Genomic DNA, 24,172 nt, shown 5'->3' with positions numbered 1-24,172 from the left:
AGGGGATTGCCTGGTCGTTTTTAAAGATAGAGAAATGAGGAACCTGATTTTGCAAAAAAAAAAAAACAGAGAAAAACATTTGAACATTGATGGGAATTACATAATTATCTTCAAAGACGTACCGATGAGGCTTTTGAAAAAAAGGGACCAATATAGACAATTGGTTCAAACATTGAAGAAGAATGGGATTGAATTCAAATGGGAATTTCCGGAAGGCGTGACATTTGCATATAAAGGGAAGAGGCACAGGCTGACAAAAAAGGAAGAAGTGGAAAAATTTTACAGAAGATACCAAGAGCTGACCAGGGAAGGAGAAGAGACAGAGGAGCCGGGAACAGGAGGTGACGAAGGGGACCCTGCAGTGCTGGAGGAGGAAGAAGAGAGAATTAGAAGGGACAAAAGGAGGGGAAGAGGAGAAAAAAGGGAAGAGGAAGAAGATATTGATAAAGAAAAAGAAGAGGAAGAGAAATAAAATAAAAATATTTAATTGGCAGACAATATGGCATTGAAAATATGGACATGGAATGTAAATGGAATGAATGATAAAAAAAGAGAAATAAATTGGGACAATATTTAAAACAAAAAAATTTGGACATTATTTGTTTACAAGAAACGCATGTTTAAAAAACACATAGGAAAATCCTGATCAATAAAAAATTAGGGAACCAATATATTTCATCAGACAAAAGCAAAAAGAGAGGGGTGGTCTTGTATATAAAAAGCAAATTAGAGGCACAACAACTTTTTAAAGACGAGGAAGGAAGATCTATTGCAGTACAAGTCAATTGGCAAGGCGAGAAGTTGGTAGTAATTGGAGTGTATGCACCAAATGGCAGTAAAGCAGAATTTTTTAAAAGTTTGGAGGAAAAATTATTTGAATATTTGGATCAAAAGATGATAATTATGGGTGACATGAATGGGGTGGTTTCAATGGAAATGGACAGATTACGAGATAAAGGGAAAAAGAAGGAAGGGAAATTACCAAAAACCTTTTTCGATATAGTAGAAAACTGTAATTTGGTGGACATATGGAGACTGAGACACCCACTGGAAAAGCAATTTACCTTCTATTCGGAGGTAAACCAATCAATGTCAAGAATCGATCAGATTTGGGTGTCCAATGAATTAACTACAAGAATGCAAAAAATTGAGATCCAACCAAAGGTGTTATCAGATCACAACGCGGTAAAAGCCATTTTGAAAGGATTTGAAGAAAAATCTTACAGGTGGAGGTTGAATGAAAGCCTTCTCGATGACCAGAAAATAGTGGGCAATGCTCAGAAATGTCTAAAGGACTATTTTGTAAATAATGTTGACAAGGGGACAAAGATGAGCATGGTATGGGACGCAAGTAAAGCGGTCATGAGGGGATTCAACAAAATGCGATTAAAAACAAAATGAGAGAAAAAGGAAAGAAAGAGATTCTAAGACAAATAATGGAGAATGAAAAAAAGTTAACCATAAGACCGAAAGACGAAAAAGTAAAACAGAGTATAAAAATACTTCAGACACAATTTGCAATGATAATTAATAAAGAAGTAGAATGGAACATAAGAAGAATGAGACAAAAGAACTTCAAATCCGCAAACAAATCAGGGAAATGGTTAGCGTGGCAAATTAAGAAAAGGAAAGAGCAAAATATGATTAATAAAATCAAGATAGATGATTTGGAAATTGTGAGCCCGAAAGGTATTAGGAAAGGTTTTGTGGACTTTTACCGTGAACTGTATAAAAGAAAGGAGAAAATTAATATGAAATCAATAGAGGAGTATTTGGAGAAGAAAAAGGTGCAAAAAATATCGGAGAGCAAGAAAAACAAATTGAATAAACCAATAGAACTAGAAGAGATCCAAACGGCAATAAAGGATTTGAAAAGCGGGAAGTCACCGGGACCAGATGGATTCAGTGCAAGATATTATAAGGAACTGAAATACACCCTACTTGTACCATTAAGAGAAGTAATGAACAACATAATGGAAAAAGGAGAAATACCGGAGACCTGGAAAGAAGCATATATAACATTTATTCCCAAGCAAGACTCAGATTTGACACAAGTAAAGAACTATAGGCCAATCTCGCTACTGAATAATGATTATAAAATGTTTGCTAGTATACTAGCAAGCAGAATGAAAAAGATATTAAAGGAAATGATCCACAATGACCAAACAGGTTTCCTCCCCGGAAGACAGATGAAACATAACATAAGGAATGTAATTAACATAATAGAATATCTGTCAAGCGGGAAGGATAAACAAGCAATGTTAATATTTGTGGATGCAGAGAAGGCCTTTGATAATATTTCTTGGGAATTTATGTTAAAGAATGTAGAATATATGGATACGGGTCAAGCTTTTTTGAACGGTATAAAGGCAATATATTCAGATCAAAGAGCGAAGTTGATTGTGAATAATGTTATCACTGAAAATATTGCCATAACTAAGGGTACAAGACAAGGGTGTCCCTTGTCTCCGCTATTGTTCATTTCGGTCCTGGAAGTGTTCTTAAGATCAATAAGAGACAATGGAAATGTAAAAGGTGTAACAATAGGATTTAATGAATATAAGGTAAAAGCCTTCGCCGATGACTTGGTTCTAACTATAGAGGAACCTGAGCAAAGTATAAAAGAGGTGTTGGAAGAGATAGAACAGTTTGGTAAGGTGTCCGGTTTCAAATTAAACAGGAAAAAAACTAAAATAATGGCTAAGAACATCGATCAAGAGATAATAGAAAGAATACAGCAACAAACTGAGATGAATGTGGTCAAAAAAGTTAAATACTTAGGGATTATGTTAACACCCAGAAATATTGACCTGTATCAGAATAATTATGTACCAGAATGGAACAAAATCAAACGGGACCTAGAGGTGTGGGGAAGAATGAAATTATCATTCTGGGGAAGAATTGCAACAATAAAGATGAGCGTGCTACTGAAACTGTTGTTCTTGTTTCAAACAATCCCAATAATTAAAGGTGTGACAATATTTAAGGAATGGCAAAGAACAATATCAAGATATATCTGGCAGGGCAAGCGGCCAAGAATAAAATTTAAGATACTGATGGACGCGAAAGAAAGAGGAGGCTTTGCCCTGCCAGACCTAAAGTTGTACTATGAAGCTTCATGTCTTTGCTGGGTAAAAGAATGGATAAAATTAGAAAACACACAATTGTTGGAAGGGTACGACAACAGATTCGGGTGGCACGCATATCTATGGTGTGAAAAGTATAGAGTGCACAAAGGTTTTGAAAACCACATCTTTAGAGGACCGTTGAATGAGGTTTGGAATAGGTATAAAAACCTTTTAGAATTTAAAACTCCATACTGGTTGTCACCATTGGAAATTTTGAGTGTAAAAAAGGTCAATATGTTAGGGAATTGGATTACATATGAGAATTTGATGGTAAAAGAAGGTAACACATGGAAACTAAAACCATATGAAGAAGTTAAGAAAAATGTAAATGATTGGTTGCATTATCATAGGATAAATGCGATGATCAAAAAGACATTGTTGGAGAGAGGTTTCCAAGAAAAACAATCGAGGTTTCAACAGGAGATTCTGAATAACGATGTTAAAGTTCTGTCAAAAATGTACAAATTATTGCTTGAGTGGCATACTAAAGATGAGGAAGTGAAATCGGTTATGATTCAATGGGCCAAAGACTTTGGATATAATATTCAATTTGATCAATGGATAAAACTATGGAAAGAGGGTATGAAATTCACTGCATGCACTACAATAAAAGAAAATGTAATGAAAATGATGTATAGATGGTATGTAACACCGGTGAAACTTGGTAAGATGTATAAAATTTGCAACAAATGCTGGAAATGTAAAGAGAAAGAGGGAACATTTTACCATATGTGGTGGGAATGTAAAAAAGTGAAATGCTTCTGGGAAATGATTTATAATGAGATGAAGAAAATGTTGAAATATACATTTATCAAGAAACCAGAGGCATTTCTACTTGGAATAGTAGGGAATGAAATAAGTAGAAATGATGTGAAATTGTTCAGGTATGCAGTGACAGCAGCAAGAATCTTGATGGCCCAGAAATGGAAGCAGGAAGAAATGCCGACCAAGGAAGAATGGAGAACAAAACTGACGGAATTTGCAGAGATGGACAAATTGACTGGGAAAATAAGGAACCAACGCGACCAGAGATTTTCTGAGGACTGGAGCAAATTTACAGAATATATTAAAAACGAATGTGAGGAACAACTAACGCTTGTTGGCTTTCAAGAAGCTTTGTGAAAAAGACTGATAGAAATATTGTTTGAAAGAAAGGTTAAGATTAAGAGAGATAAAGTGCAATACAAATTTAAGAAATGTGAGATGTAGTGAGACTATGGAGAATTGTCAGATAGGCTGATGGAAGTTCAAAAGATGTTTATGTATAAAACAAAAGTTAAATTGGGATAAAATGTTTATTGGAAATTTAATAAAAATTATTTTAAAAAAACAACAGTTGTGATGAGTGATGTCACTGAGGCGACTGACAGGTGTGCAAAAAGCCACCTCCCGCCATGACCCGCCAGCAATGTTGTCCCAAGGGTCATTGGTGGGCAGGGGCTGTTTTTCTCCAAGCTGGTTTTTCAGGGGCGATGCTTTTATCCCTTGAAAATTAATAGCAGCATTGCCCCATTGACACGCAAAGGCTTTCTCCCACAGAAAGTATTGATGGTAGCTAACCAGGATGGGTTGAAATGAGGATTGGTCATTTGGATGGAAGATAAAACTATCCACACTATTAGCCATGATGGGTTCTTCAGCTCTTCTGCATTGCTCGGTCTCATGTCTCTCATCTTTCTCTTGGCAATGCCCCATAGATTCTCTATGGGGTTCAGGTCAGGCGAGTTTGCTGGCCAATCAAGCACAGTAATCCCATGGGCATTGAAGGAGGTTTGGGTACTTTTGGCAGTGTGGGCAGGTGCCAAAGTCCTGCTGGAAAATGAAGTCAGCATCCCCATAAAGCTAATCTGCGCAAGGAAGCATGAAGTGCTCCAAAATCTCCTGGTAGATGGCTGTGTTGACCCTGGACTTAATGAAGCACAGTGGACCATAACCAGCTGATGACGTGGCTCTCCAAATCTCTTTTCTGATGAGAGCAGCTTTTGCATCTCATTTGGAAACCAAAGATCCAGAGTCTGGAGGAAGAATGGGGAGGCATACAATGCCAGATGCTTGAAGTCCAGTGTGACGTTTCCACAGTCTGTGTTGAATTGGGGAGCCATGTCATCTGCATGATCATCACAATTATAACAAATAATAATAATAATAATAATAATAATAATAATAATAATAATAATAAATTATATATATATCCCGCCCTCCCCAGCCGAAGCCGGGCTCAGGACGGCTAACAGCAATAAAACAGTACAAAAGTACAGCACAAACAACACTCATTCTGCTCAGTGGGACATATTTTTAAATAGGCATTCAACATGAAGCTCTGGCCTTTTTACACCTGATCTGGGAGTTCGGTGCTTGAGGTGTTGTTGGGGAGGGAGTGTTTGCTCTTGTGGCTGCTGGGTTTGTTTGGTTTTTTGTATCTTCTGCTGCGATTGATTGAAATTGTTCAGTTTGGTTTTGCATTTACTATTGATGGCTACTTTTCAGATGTTGTAGTTATGTATTTTTTCATTATGTAAGCTGCCTTGAGTATGGTTTGAACTGTAGAAAGGCAGAATGCAAATAAAAATATGTATGTATGTATGTATGTATGTATGTATTATTACACGTCTTGTCCTGCAGGGGCAAATGTGCCAGTGGAGACTTGCATAGCCCATTGTAGCCCTGAGCTAAAAGACTCTGTTCCTCCCACACATCATTATTGTCCTGTAATGAGTGGCCAGTTCATAATGTCACGGCCCACCAGTTTATCTTTATAAGTCCTCTCTGAGTACACTGTGATCTGCAGAGTGGTTCTAACAGGAACAGAGGAAGAAGCCTTTCTACTCTGGTGGAATCCAGTGAAGGTCTGCATTTGTTCCTCTATTACCTAGGCTTCTGCTGCGACATACACAGTGTCTTCTGCTTCCAAGATGTCCACCCCAGGCCAACTTTTTCTGGTAATCTGTGCTTTCCTGTGCCTGATACCTGGAGGTATGTTTTCTTCTTCTTCCGAGAGTTGGGGAAAGCATTATCAACCAAGGGAGATAGGTTCAAGGCAGGTAGACTGGGCCAAGGGAGAAGGAAAATGTAACTTAGGTAGATTCACATCGAAATATGGACCAAACCAAACTTCTCCCTCCTCCATAGAATCTCAGCTAAGCCAATAAAATGACCCTGATTCTGTTATCTGCTGCCTCTTGATGGAAGGATTCTTTTTAGCTGACAACTGAAGGAGAGGGAGAGCTAAAAACAACAGTAGTCGCAGTTGAGCGGATGGAGTGGTCCTGCTTCACATCTGCACCTTTCCTGCCAACTGCTACAGCTTGCTGAGATACAAGTTGCATCATCCCTAAATAGCAGGATCTGTGGTCAGGGATGATGGGAAATGTAGTCAAAAAACAAACAGAGGCCCAATTTGGGAAACCCTGACCTAAGAGATTACTTTCTTGCCGAGAATATGAAGATTTCCAACCAAATGGCTACAAGGCTACCCTCGTTTATTCACATGAGACTTTGGTTTTGTCTTTTGGATCAGATGCTCTCCAGTGTTCACTGTGCATAGCCTTGGAAGAAGGAGGAAAATGCGAAATGGGTACCTGTGAAATTGATGGTGAAGGACAGTGTATTGCATTGATTGCCTATAAAGGTAAAAAAGCCACACCTGCTATAAGGTTGTACCTTCTTTGGGCTCCATGTTCCCTTTTCCCCTTAAGTGTCTTTTTTTTGGGGGGGGGGGGGGGCTTAGCGATACAATAAAGGGAAATAGAATTCAATGTGGCACTAAGTGAGGAATGTGGGGGGTGGAAAAATTAGATTCTAGTGATGCATTTCAACAACAGAAGAGGTGGGGTCCCTAGATCCAAAGAGCAGGGCTAGCACACAGAAAGACCCAGCAGGGTTTAAAATCATGTCACACTTTGTGCAGTAGGACAGCGTGGGGATAGGTTGTTAAAGCTGCTTTAATATCCCATTTAATCCATTAAAGCAGTGGACCCATTTCTATCCCTCTTAGCATTTAAAACACCACACCTTGTTAAGGAAGTTTTCAAATGCTTTACTTACAGATGCAAAAGACTGATTTATTATTTGTTCCACGCAGTGGCAAGCAGAAATCAGGTAGAATGCTCTTTGGTGGAAAACATAGAAGTTTAGTTTCAAAAACGCAGTCTGAGCTTGTAGGGAGCAAGCTCAGACACATTGAATGGTGGAAGAGAGTGTGGAAAGGAAGAGAAGGCTTGACTTCTTCCCTCACTGGAGAAGACAGTGTGGGACCTCAATGATTCTAGAAAACACAGTTTTCTGGTATTAACCCCTTCATACACTAACTAGCACTCATGAACAATTATGTTTGACTGCAGTGTGGGTAGCAAGGTCTGATCACATAACAAGTATCCCCCCCCCCCTTTCCTTCCCATATGAACTGCTTAAACCTGTTCTGGGTTTCTGCTAGAGCAGATTAGGGAGCAGGGGAGGAGTGTGTGCCTATACCCAAAATAGCTTTGTTCCCCAAGAGTAATAAATTTTGTGTTTCTTCTTTCCTTCAGTCATCAGTATTACCAGACTATTTATTTCTAAGCTCTGCAGAACTCTCAGTAGGGGGCACAGCTCAAAGGAGAGCAGTTTAGATCTTTTAGATGAAATTCAGTTAATCATTGTGGTGGCAATAGTGATGCAAACATTCACTCTTTTCTCTCCTCCTTTTTCCTGCTTACTGTCCCTTTTCTCAGGTGAGGAGGTTTTTGAAAAAATACTTGGTTGTACGAAGAAGGATGATGTCACCTGTGGTGAAACAAATGATAACCCAGAAAATGGCATGCATTATAAACTCAACTGCTGTGATGAAAGTGATCTCTGCAATTCAAAGTTTTAAGTCTCTGCTCACTTGCAGACAATAAAAGCTTATGCTCTTAGCTTGTCAACTTTTCTTTGAATGTTCTTTATGCAGTGAGGTCATAGTCTGAGACAGTGGCACCAGGTGAGTTCAAAACAGCCAGTACTATTTCTGCAGCAGTGTCCCAAACCTACCCAATCAGCGTGAAAATGGAGCTTTTGGGCCACTGTAGTTTCTAAAGCTAAGCATCTGGAAACACTGCAATCACAAGGGGCTTTGGATTCAAGAGAATGGTGTGCAAGTTCTGTTAAGCACAATGTGTCAATTATTTGGTTAATTAAAAAGAATTCAATGGATTCCTAAATCCAAAGGTGGGACTAAATACTCTCCAGTAAGAGAGAGCCCAGGGAGGAGTTTTTTGAAGTCACAAAACATGCAGCAGTAAAGCATGTGAATATAGGCAATTTGACCATTTTAAATATCCCATTCTAAGTCAGTTCCAGTGCTTTCCTTTAGCATTTGACAGAGCACATTGGTTAGTAAGTTAAAGTGGTTCTTACTTACAAACGTCTAAAGTTTGATTCATGCATTCTCCCATAAAGCAGCAAGAAAAACTGGAAGAAACCTTGGGTTAAAAATATGGTAAAGTTTATATAAGCACACGGTCTAAGCTGGGAGCCCGTGGTTCAGACCTCCATTACATATGGCATTCACATGGTGGGCTGAATAAACAAAGCACTTCTCTAAGCCTTCTTCACCAGAGGGAAGGGGGCATGACCAAAGTCTAGGAAAAGAGTTCTGTGGTCTTAACCCCTTCATGCATTAACTGGTACCAAACACACTGGTTGTATGAGGCTGCAATTACCCCACAAAATGGAACTTCATGGAAAACACATCTGAAGTAATTCCAAAGGATTATATTAGAAAATATTAGATCTAGCTGGAAGACAACATATGGAGATCAGCATTGATTGTGGCAATACAACCTACATCATCACCATCACCATAACCATAACCATCATCATCACCCCCTGCAAGGCAGGGTGCAGGTCTTCCAGGTCTTTCCTTAAAATCTTCTAACCATGGAGAGTCTACCAACCTAAGAAGGCTGTATTGTAATAGAGACCCTTAAAAAAAAAGCAATGAAAATGATCAAGCATTTCTGCATTCCTTCTGCCCAGAGAGATCAAACAGGTTGCACCATTAATAGGCCTCCACTGAGCATCAGATCCAATTTAAAGCTACAATTTGTTGTGCTAAATGCCTTTTCTGTATCCATGAAATATAATACAGTACTCTTGTTTTATACTATTCCCTACTATATTATAGTTAATAACTCCTAATTTAAGGCAGCCGGCTATAAAACCATTCTTATGGATAGCAATATAACCAAGCACAAGCATATCACGCTTCCTGATTAATATGATATTCTAAAGGTTGAAAGGAGTCTGCCTGCTACATTTTACTCTGCTTTGCATTCAGGACTATATTGGTTTCTTTTCAAGAATGATGGAGATTTCCATGGCAATTTGATAGTGAAATGATGGGCTGAAAAGCAAGGAGCACAGAAGAATGAATGGAGCCATCTCTTCATCCTGAACAATAAACTTCCACATACAATGGTACCTTGGGTTACATACGCTTCAGGTTACATACGCTTCAGGTTACAGACACTTCATGTTACAGACTCCGCTAACCCAGAAATAGTACCTCAGGTTAAGAACTTTGCTTCAGGATGAGAACAGAAATTCTGCTCCGGCGGTGGCGGCAGCTGGAGGCCCCATTAGCTAATGTGGTGCTTCAGGTTAAGAACAGTTTCAGGTTAAGAACGGACCTCCGGAACAAATTAAGTACTTAACCCATGGTACCACTGTACTTGGAAACACTATATACAAGTACAGTGGTAACTTGGTTCTCAAACGGCTTAGTTGATTATCAGATCAGTTCCTGAACGCCAAATTCCCAGAAGTGTTCCGGTTTTTGTATGTTTTTTGGAAGCTGAACATCCGACACAGCTGTCGGTTATCTTTTTCTGGGGCGCCTGCACCAATTGAAAGCCGGACCTTGGTTTTCAAATGTCTCAGGAGTCGAACTGACGTCCGGAACAGTTTAAGTTCGAAAACCAAGGTTCCACTGTACATTTTATGGGGAAAGTGCTGCAAATGGGGGTATTTCCCCCATTTCCTGGATTGAAGTCACAAGGGAACATGAACAGAGGGCTTCTCCTTTAAAAAAAATAACACTGCATGGCTAAAAAGCAAGGCTATTTGATATCTAACTTCAATTTAAGTGCTAGGTCACTACTACTGATTCTGTGTAGATATCCTCACTCCTGAACAGAAGACTAGGTGATGCACCCTGACTTCAAGTATCAAATCTTCTTGTTTATCCTTGCCCACAAACCTTTGGAAAGTGCCTAGAACGTACAGTACACTGTTGATTACCGCAACGGCTCAATCCCAGAAGTGAGTGTTCTGGTTTGCAAACGTTCTTTTGGAAGCTGAATTTCTGGTGGGGTTTCCGTGGCTTCTAATTGGCTGCAGGAAGCTCCTGGAGCCAATTGGAAGCCACGCCTTGGAACTCGAACCTTTTTGAAGTAGAAAGGACTTCCAGAAAGGATTCCATTTGGCGTCCAAAGTATGACTGTATTACTAAATATTTTGGACATTACCTTTACCATTATGAAATGTAATCTTCATGTTCATTCAGTGAAACCTGGCAAAAAACTCAACAAGATAAATTTGTGCATTTGCAACAATAAAACTGTGATCCTGTATGGGTCTACTCAGAAATCAGCACTGCTGAGTTCAATAGAGCTGATGCTCTGGTCTCTTCAATACATAACAAAACAGAGGACATTGTAAGTCCGTCCTTCTTCATTAGGTGGGGGAAATGCGTTTAATCTTTCAGGAGCCCTGCGACTCAGTCACTGCTGCCGTTGTTCAGTGCAGCTCCTGCTCATTTAGTAGTTCAAAAGCATGTTAAGTGCAAGTAGATAAATAGGTACCACTCCAGCGGGAAGGAAAATGGTGTTTCCGTGCACTGCTCTGGTTTGCTTAGTCATGCTGGCCACATGACCCGGAAGCTGTCTGCTGACAAACGACGGCTCCCTCGGCCTATAGAGCAAGATGAGCGCTCAGCCCCAGAGTTGTCCACGACTGGACCTAACAATCAGGGGTACCTTTACCTTTTACTATCAAAATCTGCTACAAGATTGTTACCTCCGTCTTTTGTATACAGTGAGGCTGCAATCCTGTATGCACCTGAGGAGAAAGGCTCATTGAACTCAATGGGGCTTACTGTTGAATAGGCATGTCCAAGGTTACAATGTAAATATAGCCTTGTTTGTGGTGTTAAAATGGACATTTCTACAATTTAATTACAGTAAAATATAAATATTAAAACCACCATCCATAGATTAGTGTGCAAGAAGTGAAAATATTGATGATTACAGATCTTGTCCTGCAGTTTTTTGGTCCTAAAAGTGGCAGGTGTGCCAGTGGAGACTTGCAGAGGCCATTGAAGCCCTGACATCAAAGAATCTGTTCCACCCACACTTCAAGTTCTCACTTAAATTGGGATTTTTGTTCTGTGATGAGTGGCCAGTTCGTGATGTTATGGCCCACTCATTTATCTTTATAGTTCCTTTCTGAGGACACCATGATCTCTAGGCTGTTGTTAAAAGGATCAAAGGAAGAAGCTTCTCCACCCTGGAGGAATCTAGTGAAGGTCCACATCTATTCCTCTGTGATTTGGGGCTCTGCTGGGGAACACACCTTTTGATACCAAGATGTCCATCCCAAGTCAAGTACTTCTTGCAATCTCTGTTTTCCTGTTCCTTACACCTGGAGGTATGTTCTTTTTGCAAGAGCTGGGAAAAGCACTGTCAGCCAAGGGAGGCAGCTTAAGTGCAGGTTGACAGGCCTAAGAGAGAAGGCAAATGCAACTTAGGTAGTTTAATACTGAACCAAACCAAACTTAACCCTGCCCCTCCATAAAATCTGAACTTAGCCAATGAAATGGCCCTTCTTCTGTTCTCTCCCTCTGTTGCACCTGAATGGAAAGACTGTTCCTAGGTGATAACTGAGGGAGAGGGTGAGCCAAGGGCAGCTGTTGTTGCAGTAGAGCTGATCAGAGAATCTTAGAGTTGGAAGGGACCCAAGGCTCATCTAGTCCAACCCCCTGCAATCAATGATGAAGTGGCCCTGCTTCACATCTCTTCCTTTACTGCAGCCTGCTACAGTCTGCTCAAATTTAATTATTTAAGCCACTCTCCCTAATATTTAAATTTGTGTGTCAGGGCTTTTCTGAGTAAAGATACTTTGCAAGTAGAAAATAAGACTCAAGATTTGAGCAGGCTATCCGTGTCGTGCAGCAGTAAATTAATCAAAGCAGAGTCTTCTTCATAAACAGAATAAAACTTTTACTCAAGAAAATAAAGTTGTTCATAAACAGCATAGTTAAAGAGTATACACAGAGTGCTCATAGCAGCTATCTGACTCTTCACAGAGGCACAGTCTTAGTTACTGATTTACTAGAGTCCTAGAGCCACTCTATCTGCAACAACACAACATGCACACCTAGCTGAGACACACACTGGCTGGCTACTTTTGTAGGGAGAATGAGTCTTCACTCAAGATGAGTCATGGGTCACAGTGACTTAGCAGTTTGCTGTTAACAGTTAGCAGTTAGCAGGCTTGGATGATTGTGTAGGCCTTACTGCTTCTGCTCTCAAAAACCTTTGTCTCAGGGCAATAGGTTCCATCATCTAAGAGCTAGGGATGGGTGGATCAATATATTTCCCTCCTGGGGTGGCACCCATTTGGTGCCTATTGTGTGAGGAACAAGCCATCAGAAATCCACCCAGCTTTACAAGCAGAAATATGAAGTTCTGAAGAGGTGGTCGGGGGGCTGCCTCTTTCTCCCTTTAACATTTTACAACTGCTTAGAACAGTTCTGTGGTCATGTTCTGTCCCTTCCTGCGGAATTGTATGGCGAAAGGGATGCCTGCCCCTATGTGCTTATGGGGGCAGCAATTTTAAAGCTATCAGATACATTGTACAGTGGTGCCCCGCAAGACGAATGCCTCGCAAGACGGAAAACCCGCAAGACGAAAGGGTTTTCCATTTTCAGAGGCGCTTCGCAAGACGAATTTCCCTATGGGCTTGCTTCGCTAGACGAAAATGACGAAAATTTTTGAGTTTTTCCCCCGCTCCCCAACCCCCTTTTCTAAAGCGCTAAGCTGCTAATAGCCTTTTAGCAGCTAAACCGCTAATCCCTTAAGCCTTTAATAGCCGTTAATAGCCCTTAAACTGCCAATAGCGCTAATAGCGCTAATCCGCTAATGGGCTTGCTTCGCAAGACGAAAAAACCGCAAGACGAAAAGACTCGCGGAACGGATTCTTTTCGTCTTGCGAGGCACCACTGTACAGAAATAAGAGAAGAGAGCTGAGCCAGTCCCTGTTGTTGTTTTCCCAATGTCTGTCCATCAGGAATTCTGAAAGCAAGATAGGGAACCATTTCTTTTCTCAAAGTGCACTGCTGGTGAACATTCCTTATGTTGCAAATGGATGGGATCATCAAATCAACATGGTTTGTAACCTAGGGGCTGCCAAAGTGTCATCCCCTCCCGCTCTCATTGATGGAATTAGGTTTGAAAGAAGAACCCTATGTGTTACCCACAGAACAAGTTGTGATGTGCGTTTGGTTGTTGTGTGTTCCCTGTGTCAGTTTCTCCTGAGTGTAAATATGTCCATGGTCCTCGACTGTTACTAACCCAAGTCAGGATTTTCCAAACTTCCTTTGTTGGTGAGAATATGAAGACCTCCAATGAAATGACTACAAAACCACCGTCACATGGGATTTTGGTTTTGTCTTTTGGAGCAGATGCTATCGTCTGTCTACACTGCATAGCCATTTTACCAGAAACCCCATGCAACCTCCAAACCTGTGAAACTAAAGATGGAAGCCCCTGCATGGCCCTCCTCATATATACAAGTAAGAACCAGCAGCTAAGGTTGTCCTGTCTTTGGGCTCCACCTCCCCCTTCTCCTTAAGTTCCATTTATTTTGGCTTAGTGATGCAATAAAGGGAAAGAGGTCACAGAAATGCCCTTATCACATGCCTCAGCATTTAGGAGTTTATAATGTTTCCAGCAACAGTAGGAAAAACCTGGAAAGATTCTTGGCTATGTACATGTCAATATTGTGATATGTTAGGGGAATGCTCTGGGTGAAATTCTATGTAGCACGAAGTGTGGGGTGGAAAAATTAGATTCTGGTGACCCATGTGTGTGGGTGAACAAGAGAAGAGCCAGCAAGATACCTAGATGAAAAGAGCACACAGAAAGACCCAGGAGAGCTTAAAATCATGTCACAATTTGTGCAGCAGTACAACTAGGGACAGGCTATTAAACCTGTTTTAATATCCCATTTATTCCACTGAGCACTGAACAAAGCACACACTGAGAGATAAGTTTACAAATGCTTTACTTACAGATTCAAAAGTTGGATTTATCTGTTGTTCCATGCAGCAGCAAGGAGAACACATGCAGAATACTCACATGGAAAATACAAAAGCATAGTTTCAAGCAGGCAGTCTGGGCTTGTATACAGCAAGCACAGACATGTCTTTCTTTTTTTATCAATAAATTTTTATTATTTTCTTTACACAGTCGTTTTACAATACATTAAACCACATATGCACTTTTAGCTCTGCCGAGCTTGCGACTTCCCTCCTTACCTTCAGTGGGTATCCCTTATTCTCTTCAGTCGCGTATTTTAATTTTTATCCTCATATCTATATTATACATTGTACGAGTTACTTCAGCCCTGCCAGTGTTTTTAACATTCTAGGCAAAACGTTCATCTTAATCACTGATAATTTCCGCCTGTTCCAAATTTCTAAATCCTTTTTAATCTCTCTCCATGTGATTTTGTAATTATCTTTATACAAATTTATATTTTTCGTTGTCAGCCAAATTCCAAGGTATTTCACTTTATTAACCACCATAATTCCTGTCCTATGTTGCAATTCCTCTGTCTCTTCTTTATTCTCATATATATATATATATGTGTGTGTGTGTGTGTGAGAGAGAGAGAGAGAGAGAGAGAGAGAGAAAATAAGCACAGACACATCTTTCCTGGCTGCTGCATGGTTGAAGAGAGTGTGAGCATGCAAAGGAAGTGAAGGCTTCACTTCCTCCTGCACTGGAGAAGAGGGTGTGTATCTTAACTGAGTCTAGGGAACATGGTTCTCTTGTCTTACTTTATACACCAATTAGCGCTCATGCACACTTATCCTTGACAGCAATTTCCCAGTTTGCACGTGGGTAGCTAGGTCTGCTCAAATAACAATCTTCCCCCCACCTCTCCTATCCGCATGCATGCCTGATGTTTTCCCCTACCCTCTAGAGCAGATTTAGGAGTGCACGAGGATGGGGAGGGTGGAACATGTGTGCCTATACTGAGAATAGCATCAGCATTACCCGACTACAGGCAACTCCTCACTTGTGCAGGGATTCCATTCCCAGCTGCCACATGCACCAGCAAAACATATGTAATTGTGTCCTTCCCTTCTCCGCCCCTGCGCTGCCCTCACCTCACCCCCTTCTGGTGCCAAAAATGCCACATTGACAGCAGCCCCTCGTGGGCTGATTGTGCACAGGTAGGGCGGTGCCTGTTATTGTTTCTGTGCTCTGAAGTGGTTTAGTCATGCTGGTCACATGAGCCGGAAAGCTGTCTGTGGGCAAACGCCGGCTCCCTCGGCCTGAAAGCGAGATGGGCGCCGCAACTCCATAGTCGCCTTTGACTGGACTTAACCATCCAGGGGTCCTTTACCTTTTATTTTACTATATACAGTGGTACCTCGGGTTAAGAACTTAATTCGGTCTGGAGGTCCGTTCTTAACCTGAGGTACCACTTTAGCTAATGGGGCCTCCCTCTGCCACCGCGCTGCTGCTGTGCGATTTTTTGTTCTCATCCTGATGCAAAGTTCTTAACCTGAGGTACTATTTCTGGGTTAGCAGAGTCTGTAACCTGAAGCGTCTGTAACCCGAGGTACCACTGTATACACCAAACTCCCAGTCAATAGGGAATACAGACACAACTCATTGGAGAGCACCTTGGATATTTTATGTGAAATCCAGTTAATCATTGTCGTGGTGGTGGTCATGACCCAAACATTCACTCTTTTTTCTCTTCCTCTTTCCTCCCTTTCACCCCTTGTCTCAGATGGGAAAGTTTCTGCGAAAGTACTTGGTTGCAGGAAGCCTAATTCTCCGAAGTGTGGTTCTATAGCTTATAAGCCAGAGATCGTAACCCATTATGAACTCCACTGCTGCAGGGGTAAGGATTTATGCAATGGAAAATTGTAAGACAGGCTGAAAGCAACATCAAGATCCTACACTCCTGCAAACAATAAAAGTTTGTGCTGTTTCCCCTTGGCTTGTCAATTTTTTTATTGTTTTTGTTTTAATTGTTCTATGTGAATTGGTCTAGTGGTCTGGGTTAGCAGGCAGGGGCTGGGGGTTTAAAATGGAAAATATTCTACAAAGCTAAGCATTTAGGAACACTGAAAACCCAAGCGGCTTTGGTTTCAAGAGAATGGTGGGTAAATTTATTACGGACAATGTGTTGATTATTTAGTTAATTGGAAAGAATTTACTGGATCCCTAAATTCAAACATGGAACTGAAGACTCTCTGGTAATAAAGAGCTCCCCCCCACACAGTGTTTTAAAAATACAGCAGTAAAGCATGGGAATATGGGCTGTTAGATCTTCTAGAGATCCCATTCTAAGTCAATTACAGTGTTTCCCCTTTCTACCTTCTGTAATATTTAATAAACCACACCGTTAAGTAAGTTAAAATGGTTTTACTTACAATCTCCAAGGGTCAGATTCATGTGTTTTTGCATACAGCAGCAAGAAAAACTCAGGCTGAAACCATGGGTTACAAAATATGGTAGAAAGTTTATAAACATAAGAAGAGTCTCCTGGATCAGGCCAATATTTTATCTAGTCCAGCATCCTGTTCTAATAGGGACCAACAAGATGGCTGCAGGTAAACGGCAAGGAGGACCCAAACACAAGAGCACTCTGCCCTCCTGCAGTTTCCAGCAACTGACCATGGAGGCAAAGCATATACCTCAATCATAGCTAATGGTCATTGTTGGCCTCCCACTCCATGAATTTGACCAGTTCTCTTTCAAAGGCACCTAAGCTGGTGGCCATAACTGCCTCCTGTAGGAGCCAATAGCTCTGTGGTCATATGTGAACGATTCCATTCACTCACAAAAAGGAAAGCTGGTGTTGAGGACAGCATCCTCACAGAGCATGTGAAAAGTATTGCTAATTAGAAGGGCAAGTATATTATGTTTTTGACACTATGGGCTCATCCCAAGATGTGCCTCCAGCGTGCTAGGGCTGATGGGAACAGAGAACAGCTAAGACAGGCACAACATATATTAAACAAGTGCCCAATGGGGTTGCTGCCATCACCATTGGCTATAGCACTGCGGCATCTCTAGTTTGTGTTTGCCAATAGATCACATCAAAAGAAAAGACAAGAGAATAAATCCAAGATATGAACACTGTGCCCCACATATACTAAGCCTGTACTTGGCTATGACTCTTCTCAGAACAGAGATGGAGACATAGCTGTCAACTTTTCCCTTTTCTTGAAAGGAATCCTATTTGGAATAAGGGAATTTCCCTTAAAAAAAGGGAAACGTTGACAGCTATGGATGGAGAATCTCTTCCAGATGTTGTTGGACTTCAGCTGCCAGCTGCCCTAGCCAGGATGGCCAAAGTATTTTAATTGTGTCAGTTTGACAAGATTTCTTTACCACCTATTTGACAAAAAACCCTGTAGTTTTCATAAGGACATAGAAAATATTGATTAAAAATACTGATAAGACATTAGATAGAGTTACAGAGAGGGTGTCTCTGAGAAATATTAATGGGTAGGCACTTCCAGGGAGTAGGGGCTGTGCTAAAGGAACAGTTTATTGGGGTGGATGTGTTGAATAATTCTCTCTATATAGCTGACAGATGAGGAATCAGAAGTTCTTGGGAATCAAGTGGGGGATTTCCCCCATTTCTTGGATTGAAGTCACAAGGGAACAAAGGGAACGTGAACAGAGGGCACCTTCTCATTTTGAAATAACATGGCATGGCTGATTAATTGCAAAGCAATTTAATATGTACTGTATTTTTCGCTCTATAAGACGCCCCAGACCATAAGACGCACCTAGTTTTTGGAGGAGGAAAACAAGAAAGAAAAAAAATGTTCTGAATCCCAGAAGCCAGAACACCGAGAAGGAGCGCTCACAGCGATCCCTCTCGCTGTTCTGGCTTCTGGGATAGCTGCGCAGCCTGCATTCACTCCATAACACACACACACATTTCCCCTTACTTTTTAGGAGGGAAAAGGTGCGTCTTATAGAGCGAAAAATATGGTAACTGCTTCTTAATTGGTCACTCCGTCCAATTCAGTGTGGATATCCTCACTCACAACGTGAGGGCTAGGTAATCCCTCCTGACTCCAAGCATCATATCTGTTGTTCCAACCACTTCCTCTTTATCCCTGCCCATAAACCTTTGAAAATGTGCCTGGAAAGTACACTACACCCCTGACTCCCCCAAGAGCTTTGAAGATCAATGACTCTAGTAGTGTTTAAGGGAGCTCCCTGTCCCAGATTCACTAGCAGTTTAAGAAGGTGAGCTTTATTTATTTATAAAAAATCCTCCCCCACAAGTGTTGTGGCCAATGGCATGGCCAATCCAGTCCAGCATCCTGTTGTCTATTCAGAGTCCCTAAATGCTTAGCTTTGTAGACTAAGGTAAAGGGACGCCTGACCATTAGGTCCAGTCGTGACTGACTCTGGGGTTGCTGCGCTCATCTCACTTTATTGGCCGAGGGATCCGTCGTACAGCTTCCGGGTCATGTGGCCAACATGACTAAGCCGCTTCTGGCGAACCAGAGCAGCGCATGGAAACACCGTTTATCTTCCTGCCGGAGCGGTACCTATTTATCTACTTGCACTTTGACGTGCTTTCGAACTGCTAGGTTGGCAGGAGCTGGGACTGAGCAACGGGAGCTCACTCCGTTGTAGGGATTCAAACCACCGACCTTCTGATCAGCAAGTCTCTGTGTTTTAACCCACAGCGCCACCAGCTTTGTAGAACACAGTGGTCAAACTGTACTCATGGGGGGGGGGTAGTACTTTCTCTTTTGAACCCCCAGCCCCTGCCTGCTTTCCCAGACCACTAGACCACTTCTCATAGCTCAATTAAAACAAAAACAAGAAAAAATGACAAGCCAGGGGAAACAGCATAAACGTTTATTGTTTGCAGGAGTGTAGAATCTTGATGTTGCTTTCAGCTCAGCCTGTTTTACAGTTTTGCATTGCAAAAACCCTTACCCCTAGAGCACTGGAGTTCATAATGGGTGATGAGCTCTGGCTTATAAGTTATAGAACCACACTTCAAAGACTTATCCGTCTTGCAACCATGTATTTTGCCAGTAACCGAGACAAGGGGTGGAAAGGAGGAAAGAGGAAGAGAGAAAAGCGTGAATGTTTGGGTCATGACCACCACCACGACAATGATTAACTGGATTTCACATAAAATATCCAAGGTGCTCTCCAATGAGCAGTGTCTGTATTCCTTATTGACTGGGAGTTTGGTGTATATATTGCATCAGAGTACAGAAATAAATGCAGGCACCATCTTCTTGCACTCAATCAGCACATGTGGGGCTGCTGACATGAGCAGCATTTTTGGCACCAGAAGGAAGTGAGGTGAGGGCAGGGCAGGGTGGGGGCAGAAAAGGGAGGGACAGAATTACGTGTGTTTCGCTGATGCATGGGGCAGCTGGGAATATAACCCCTACACAAGTGGGGGTTCCATTCCCACAACACCAGAATTAATTTTAAAAGTTGGCAGGTGTCAGTATATAGGTAGAAAAATTCAATTTCGGAATTCACAGGGCTGAAAGGCATGGAGAAGGAAAGGAAAGGAAAGGAAAGGTGAAGGGAAGAATCTGTAAAGTCTGAGTCAGAAGTTCATAGATCCCACTTGGAAAAGGCCAAAGGCGCTGTGTAGTAAGAAGCTGAATTGATGGCTTGAAACATAAGTTTTGATAAAAAAATACAGAGTTGATGAAAGTTTTGAAAGTAGAGGAAATAAGAGCGAGTGATATATAAGAGCCAGTTAATTCTTTTTGATTAACCAAGAAATCAACACATTGTGTATAACACTTGCTCCTCATGTTTCAAGTGTTCCTAAATGTTTAGCTTTGCAGAATACAGTGACCAAAAATCTCACCTTTCATGCTGTTTGGGCTGCTTTTTTTCCTTTTTAAATCATTTTTCTTAAGTTACACCTTTTAACAATCCAATCAAATTACACAGAATGTTCAAAATAGAACAAATACATATCAAATAGTCCAAATATTCAGCCTAAATTATAAATACTTTGTTGGGACTTCCCATGCTTCAAGTTTGGCGGGCTCTGATCTGTTTGGGGTTCTATCAGATACTGCAGCCAAAATAATACCCACCCACGCCCATCTTGGACATCAGTGCATATAGTATATTTGAAAGAAAGGAAAAAACAAGAAAGGTTGACAAGCTGAGGGGGAACAGAATAAACGTTTATTCTTTGCAGGAAGGCAGAATCTTGAGGTGGCTCTCAGCGTGTTTTAAAAGCTTGCATTGCAGAAATCAGTATCATCACAGCACCTGAGTTCCTGAACCATGTTGTTTCGCTGTAAAGAATTTTCACACCGCACTTTATCCTTCCTTGCACAATCGAGTATTTTATCTATAAACTTCTCATCTGAGACAAGGTGTGAAGAGGAAGAAAGAGGAAAAGAGAAAAGAGTGAAGATATGTATCATCCTCACCCTCAGTCCTCACAATGATTAACTGGAATTCACTTAAAATATCCAAGGTACTCTCCATTAAAAAGCCTGGTAATACTGATGGCTGAAAAATTAAGAAACAAAAGGGCTGAATCGAGATTATATATATATATATATATATATATATATATATAAATAAAATTAGGAAAACGTGTTGTGAACTTCATAATGGGAAATCACGTTGGAGAAAGATGGGACTCCACAGTGCCATCCAGTGTCACAGTGTTATAATGCATATAAAATGCTTTTTCTTTACTTATGCAGCTGAGTCCAAGGTTTATTACTCTGGGGAAACAAAGCTATTCTGAATACAGGTACACATGTCTCTCTCCACCTTCTTCTACAGCCCCTAAATCTGCTCTACAAGGTAGAGAGAAACACACAAGCAAGTTTAGGAGGCACATATGGGAAGGGGGGGTGCTTATTTTGTACCCCCCTTGGTACCCACATGCATAAAGTGGGATATTGCAGTGAAACCAGAGACCAGAGAGCTGTGTTTTATAGAATTGGGTCATACACCCTCTTTTCTGGTAATGTAAGTATCTTATTTGTCCTTCTTTTCATTATTTCAATGTGCTGGGGGGGGGGGTGACAATAAATTTTCTGCACCGGGTACCACCTGACTTTGCTACACCACTGGGTAATGGAGGAAATAAGACCTTCTCTTCCTTTCTACACTCACACTCTCTTCAACTATGTAACAACCTGGAAAGAAATGTCTCAGCTTGCTGCATACAAGTTAAGACTGCATGCTTGAAGCTATGCTTCTGACAAAGGCATTTCCATGAATTATTCTACTTTGTTGTATCACTAGGCTGAAAGAAATGGAAAATAAGCAGAAGGGGAATGTGGACCATGGAACCCAAACAAGGCACAACCTTTGCAGCTGTTTCTTACTTTTATAGGTGATGATGCCAACACAGATTCCTTCATCATCAACTTCACATATTTTGTGTTTGCATGGCACTCCTGGTATCACAACGATGCATTTTATACAGAGGCGAGCATCTGCTCCAAAAGAGAAAACAAAAATGTTGTGAATAATGAAGGGTTGCTTTGATTGATGGATTATATTTTTATGCCACTTTTCATTCAAAGGAACCCCAAATTGTCTTAGAAACAATGAATGGCAATAGTATCATAGAGCATCAGAAATACAGCAGAAATCATATAGAATAATTAACAAGATTTAAAAAAAGTAATAGCCAAATGGCCACAGAGTTTCCCTAAGCCACTGTAAAATATTAAATGGAGAAATGGAGAAAGAGGCAGCCCCCAGACCACTTCTGAAGGACTTTCTGCTTCTAAAAGTAAAGCTGGGTGGATTTCTCATGGCTTGTTCTTTAAAGAATTGACCCCAAATGGGATTAAAAGGAGTTGGCACAGGATGGGAAAACATTGAGCCATCCACCCCTAGCTTTGAGATGAACCTATAGTTTGCCCTCATCTTGTTTTTTATAAAAAAGTTTTTATTAAAGATTTCTTGTGTTACAGAAGGCTTGCCCACATCTTGAGTTTTATTTTCTGTTTGCAAAGTATCTCTACCCGGTAAAGGAGTCAGTTTCCCTGCTTGAATATTAGGCAGACTTGCTTAAATACATAAAATGTTGAACAGATTCTAACAGGCTGCAGTAAAGAAAGAGATGTGAAGTAAGGCCACTCCATCATTGATTGCAGGGGGTTGGACTAGATGACTCTCGGGTCCCTTCCAACTCTAACATTCTCTGATTCTCTGAGCAGCTTCACTGCAACAACAGCTGCCCTTGGCTCACCCTCTCCCTCAATTGCCACCTAGCAACAGTCTTTCCATTAAGGTGCAACAGAGGGAGAGAACAGAAGAAGGGCCATTTCATTGGCTAAGTTCAGATTCTGTGGACAAAGCATAAATTTGGTTTGGTTCATACTTCAGTATGAAACTACCTAAGTTGCATTTTCCTTTTCTTAACCTGCCTCCCTTGGCTGACAGTGCTTTTCCCAACTCTTGCAAAAAGAACATACCTCCAGGTGTAAGGAACAGGAAAACACAGATTGCAAGAAGTACTTGACTTGGGATGGACATCTTGGTATCAAAAGGTGTGTTCTCCAGCAGAGCCCCAAATCACAGAGGAATAGATGTGGACCTTCACTAGATTCCTCCAGGGTGGAGAAGCTTCTTCCTTTGATCCTTTTAACAACAGCCTAGAGATCATGGTGTCCTCAGAAAGGAACTATAAAGATAAATGAGTGGGCCATAACATCATGAACTGGCTACTCATCACAGAACAAAAATCCCAATTTAAGTGAGAACTTGAAGTGTGGGTGGAACAGATTCTTTGATGTCAGGGCTTCAGTGGCCTCTGCAAGTCTCCACTGGCACACTTATCGCAGATTTTGATAGCCAAGATGTGTAAATAAGAAGCAGAATCTTGACGTTCCTGAAAGACTAAATGCATTTTCCCCCTCCCAAAGAAGAAGAAAGTGTTATAGGACTTCCTTTCAACATCCTTTGTTTTATTTTGTACAGTCATACCTCATGTTGCATCCGCTTCAGGTTACGTGTTTTCGTGTTGTGTCCCGTAGCAACCCGGAAGTACTAGAAGGGGTTACTTCTGGATTTTGCAACTGGTGCATGCGCAGAAACACTAAATCACACCGTGCACATGCGCAGACGTAGCGCTTTGGCTTTTATCAATTCCATGTTACGGACGGGCCTCCGGAATTGATTCCGTCCATAACATGATGTTCCAGTGTATTGAAGAGACTTTATCCACTCAGCCAGTAAACCTACACCCACTTACCAAGGAGTAAGCACCATTTAACTAAGTAGATTTCACTTCTGAGTAGACCCATACAGGATCACCTTTTTTCAGGTTTCATTCAGTGAACATGAAATGTGACATGTAATGTTAATGGCAATGTCCAGATTATCTAGTAATACTTTATTTACAATTTCAGAATTTGGTTTTGAGTGCTGGATCAGGCCGATGACCAATTCAGTCCAGCATTCTGTTCTCATAAGAGTCAGCCAGATGCCTGTGGGAAACTGGCTTGAAGGACCCAAGCACAAGGGTCTTCTCCCCTCCGTTTATTTTCAGGAACTGGTTATCGGAAGCAGCTCTCAAAGCGTGATTGCCAGAGAAAGTGTTCCTGACAAATTGGTACACAAAGCTCCTGCACATTAGAAATGCATTCAGGACCCACAAGAAACCCATAAAGAGAGAATGCAATTGCACATTGTACTTAAGGTACACAGTATAGTTCCATCTGGCTCAGATAGCAATGTCCCAACTCCTGCCTGCCTTCATATAATTGTAGTACACTGTGGGAA

General features: G+C 41.1%; 3 protein-coding genes across 4 annotated transcripts in view; 2 read left to right on the top strand and 1 right to left on the bottom strand.

Annotated features, from left to right (window-relative positions):
- LOC310674203 (uncharacterized protein) overlaps nucleotides 1-24,172 on the top strand; it is a 142,494-nt gene that overhangs the window by 7,594 nt on the left and 110,728 nt on the right. The gene's annotated exons all lie outside the window — the stretch shown is intronic.
- Nucleotides 5,911-24,172, top strand: part of LOC310674204 (uncharacterized protein) — a 128,992-nt gene continuing 110,730 nt past the window's right edge. The window contains exons 1-3 of one of the 2 annotated variants that reach the window (XM_083433250.1): nucleotides 5,911-6,101; nucleotides 6,646-6,756; nucleotides 7,838-8,016. In XM_083433250.1, coding sequence (XP_083289376.1) covers nucleotides 6,041-6,101; nucleotides 6,646-6,756; nucleotides 7,838-7,980 — 315 coding nt within the window. In that variant the 5' untranslated portion in view covers nucleotides 5,911-6,040 and the 3' untranslated portion in view covers nucleotides 7,981-8,016. Of the gene's footprint in view, nucleotides 6,102-6,645; nucleotides 6,757-7,837; nucleotides 8,021-24,172 lie in introns of those variants that run through there. The other variant, XM_083433249.1, reaches the window with a different exon arrangement.
- Nucleotides 20,575-23,072, bottom strand: LOC310675340 (uncharacterized protein). The gene is made up of 3 exons (XM_083435685.1): nucleotides 22,864-23,072; nucleotides 21,763-21,873; nucleotides 20,575-20,780 (listed from the first exon to the last, which is right to left on the bottom strand). Exons 1-3 carry the CDS (start codon nucleotides 22,922-22,924, stop codon nucleotides 20,644-20,646), a joined length of 309 nt encoding a protein of 102 aa, XP_083291811.1. The 5' UTR covers nucleotides 22,925-23,072; the 3' UTR covers nucleotides 20,575-20,643.

The sequence above is a fragment of the Podarcis tiliguerta genome (assembly GCF_965153285.1).
Source record: "Podarcis tiliguerta genome assembly, chromosome: 3".
NCBI classification, from domain to species: Eukaryota; Metazoa; Chordata; class Lepidosauria; order Squamata; family Lacertidae; genus Podarcis; species Podarcis tiliguerta.
The sequence above is the reverse complement of the archived record's forward strand: the minus strand, read 5'-3'. Positions and strand labels throughout refer to the sequence as shown.

What these genes read in the sequence shown, in the direction of transcription:
- LOC310675340 (XM_083435685.1), bottom strand. Translation starts at nt 22,924, where the DNA reads ATGTCCATCCCAAGTCAAGTACTTCTTGCAATCTGTGTTTTCCTGTTC. An exon ending in CCTGTTCCTTACACCTGGAG is followed by an intron (nt 21,874 to 22,863) that starts GTATGTTCTTTT and finishes CTTTTGGAGCAG; the next exon opens with ATGCTCGCCTCTGTATAAAA. An exon ending in TGGCATCATCACCTATAAAA is followed by an intron (nt 20,781 to 21,762) that starts GTAAGAAACAGC and finishes ACCTTGTCTCAG; the next exon opens with ATGAGAAGTTTATAGATAAA.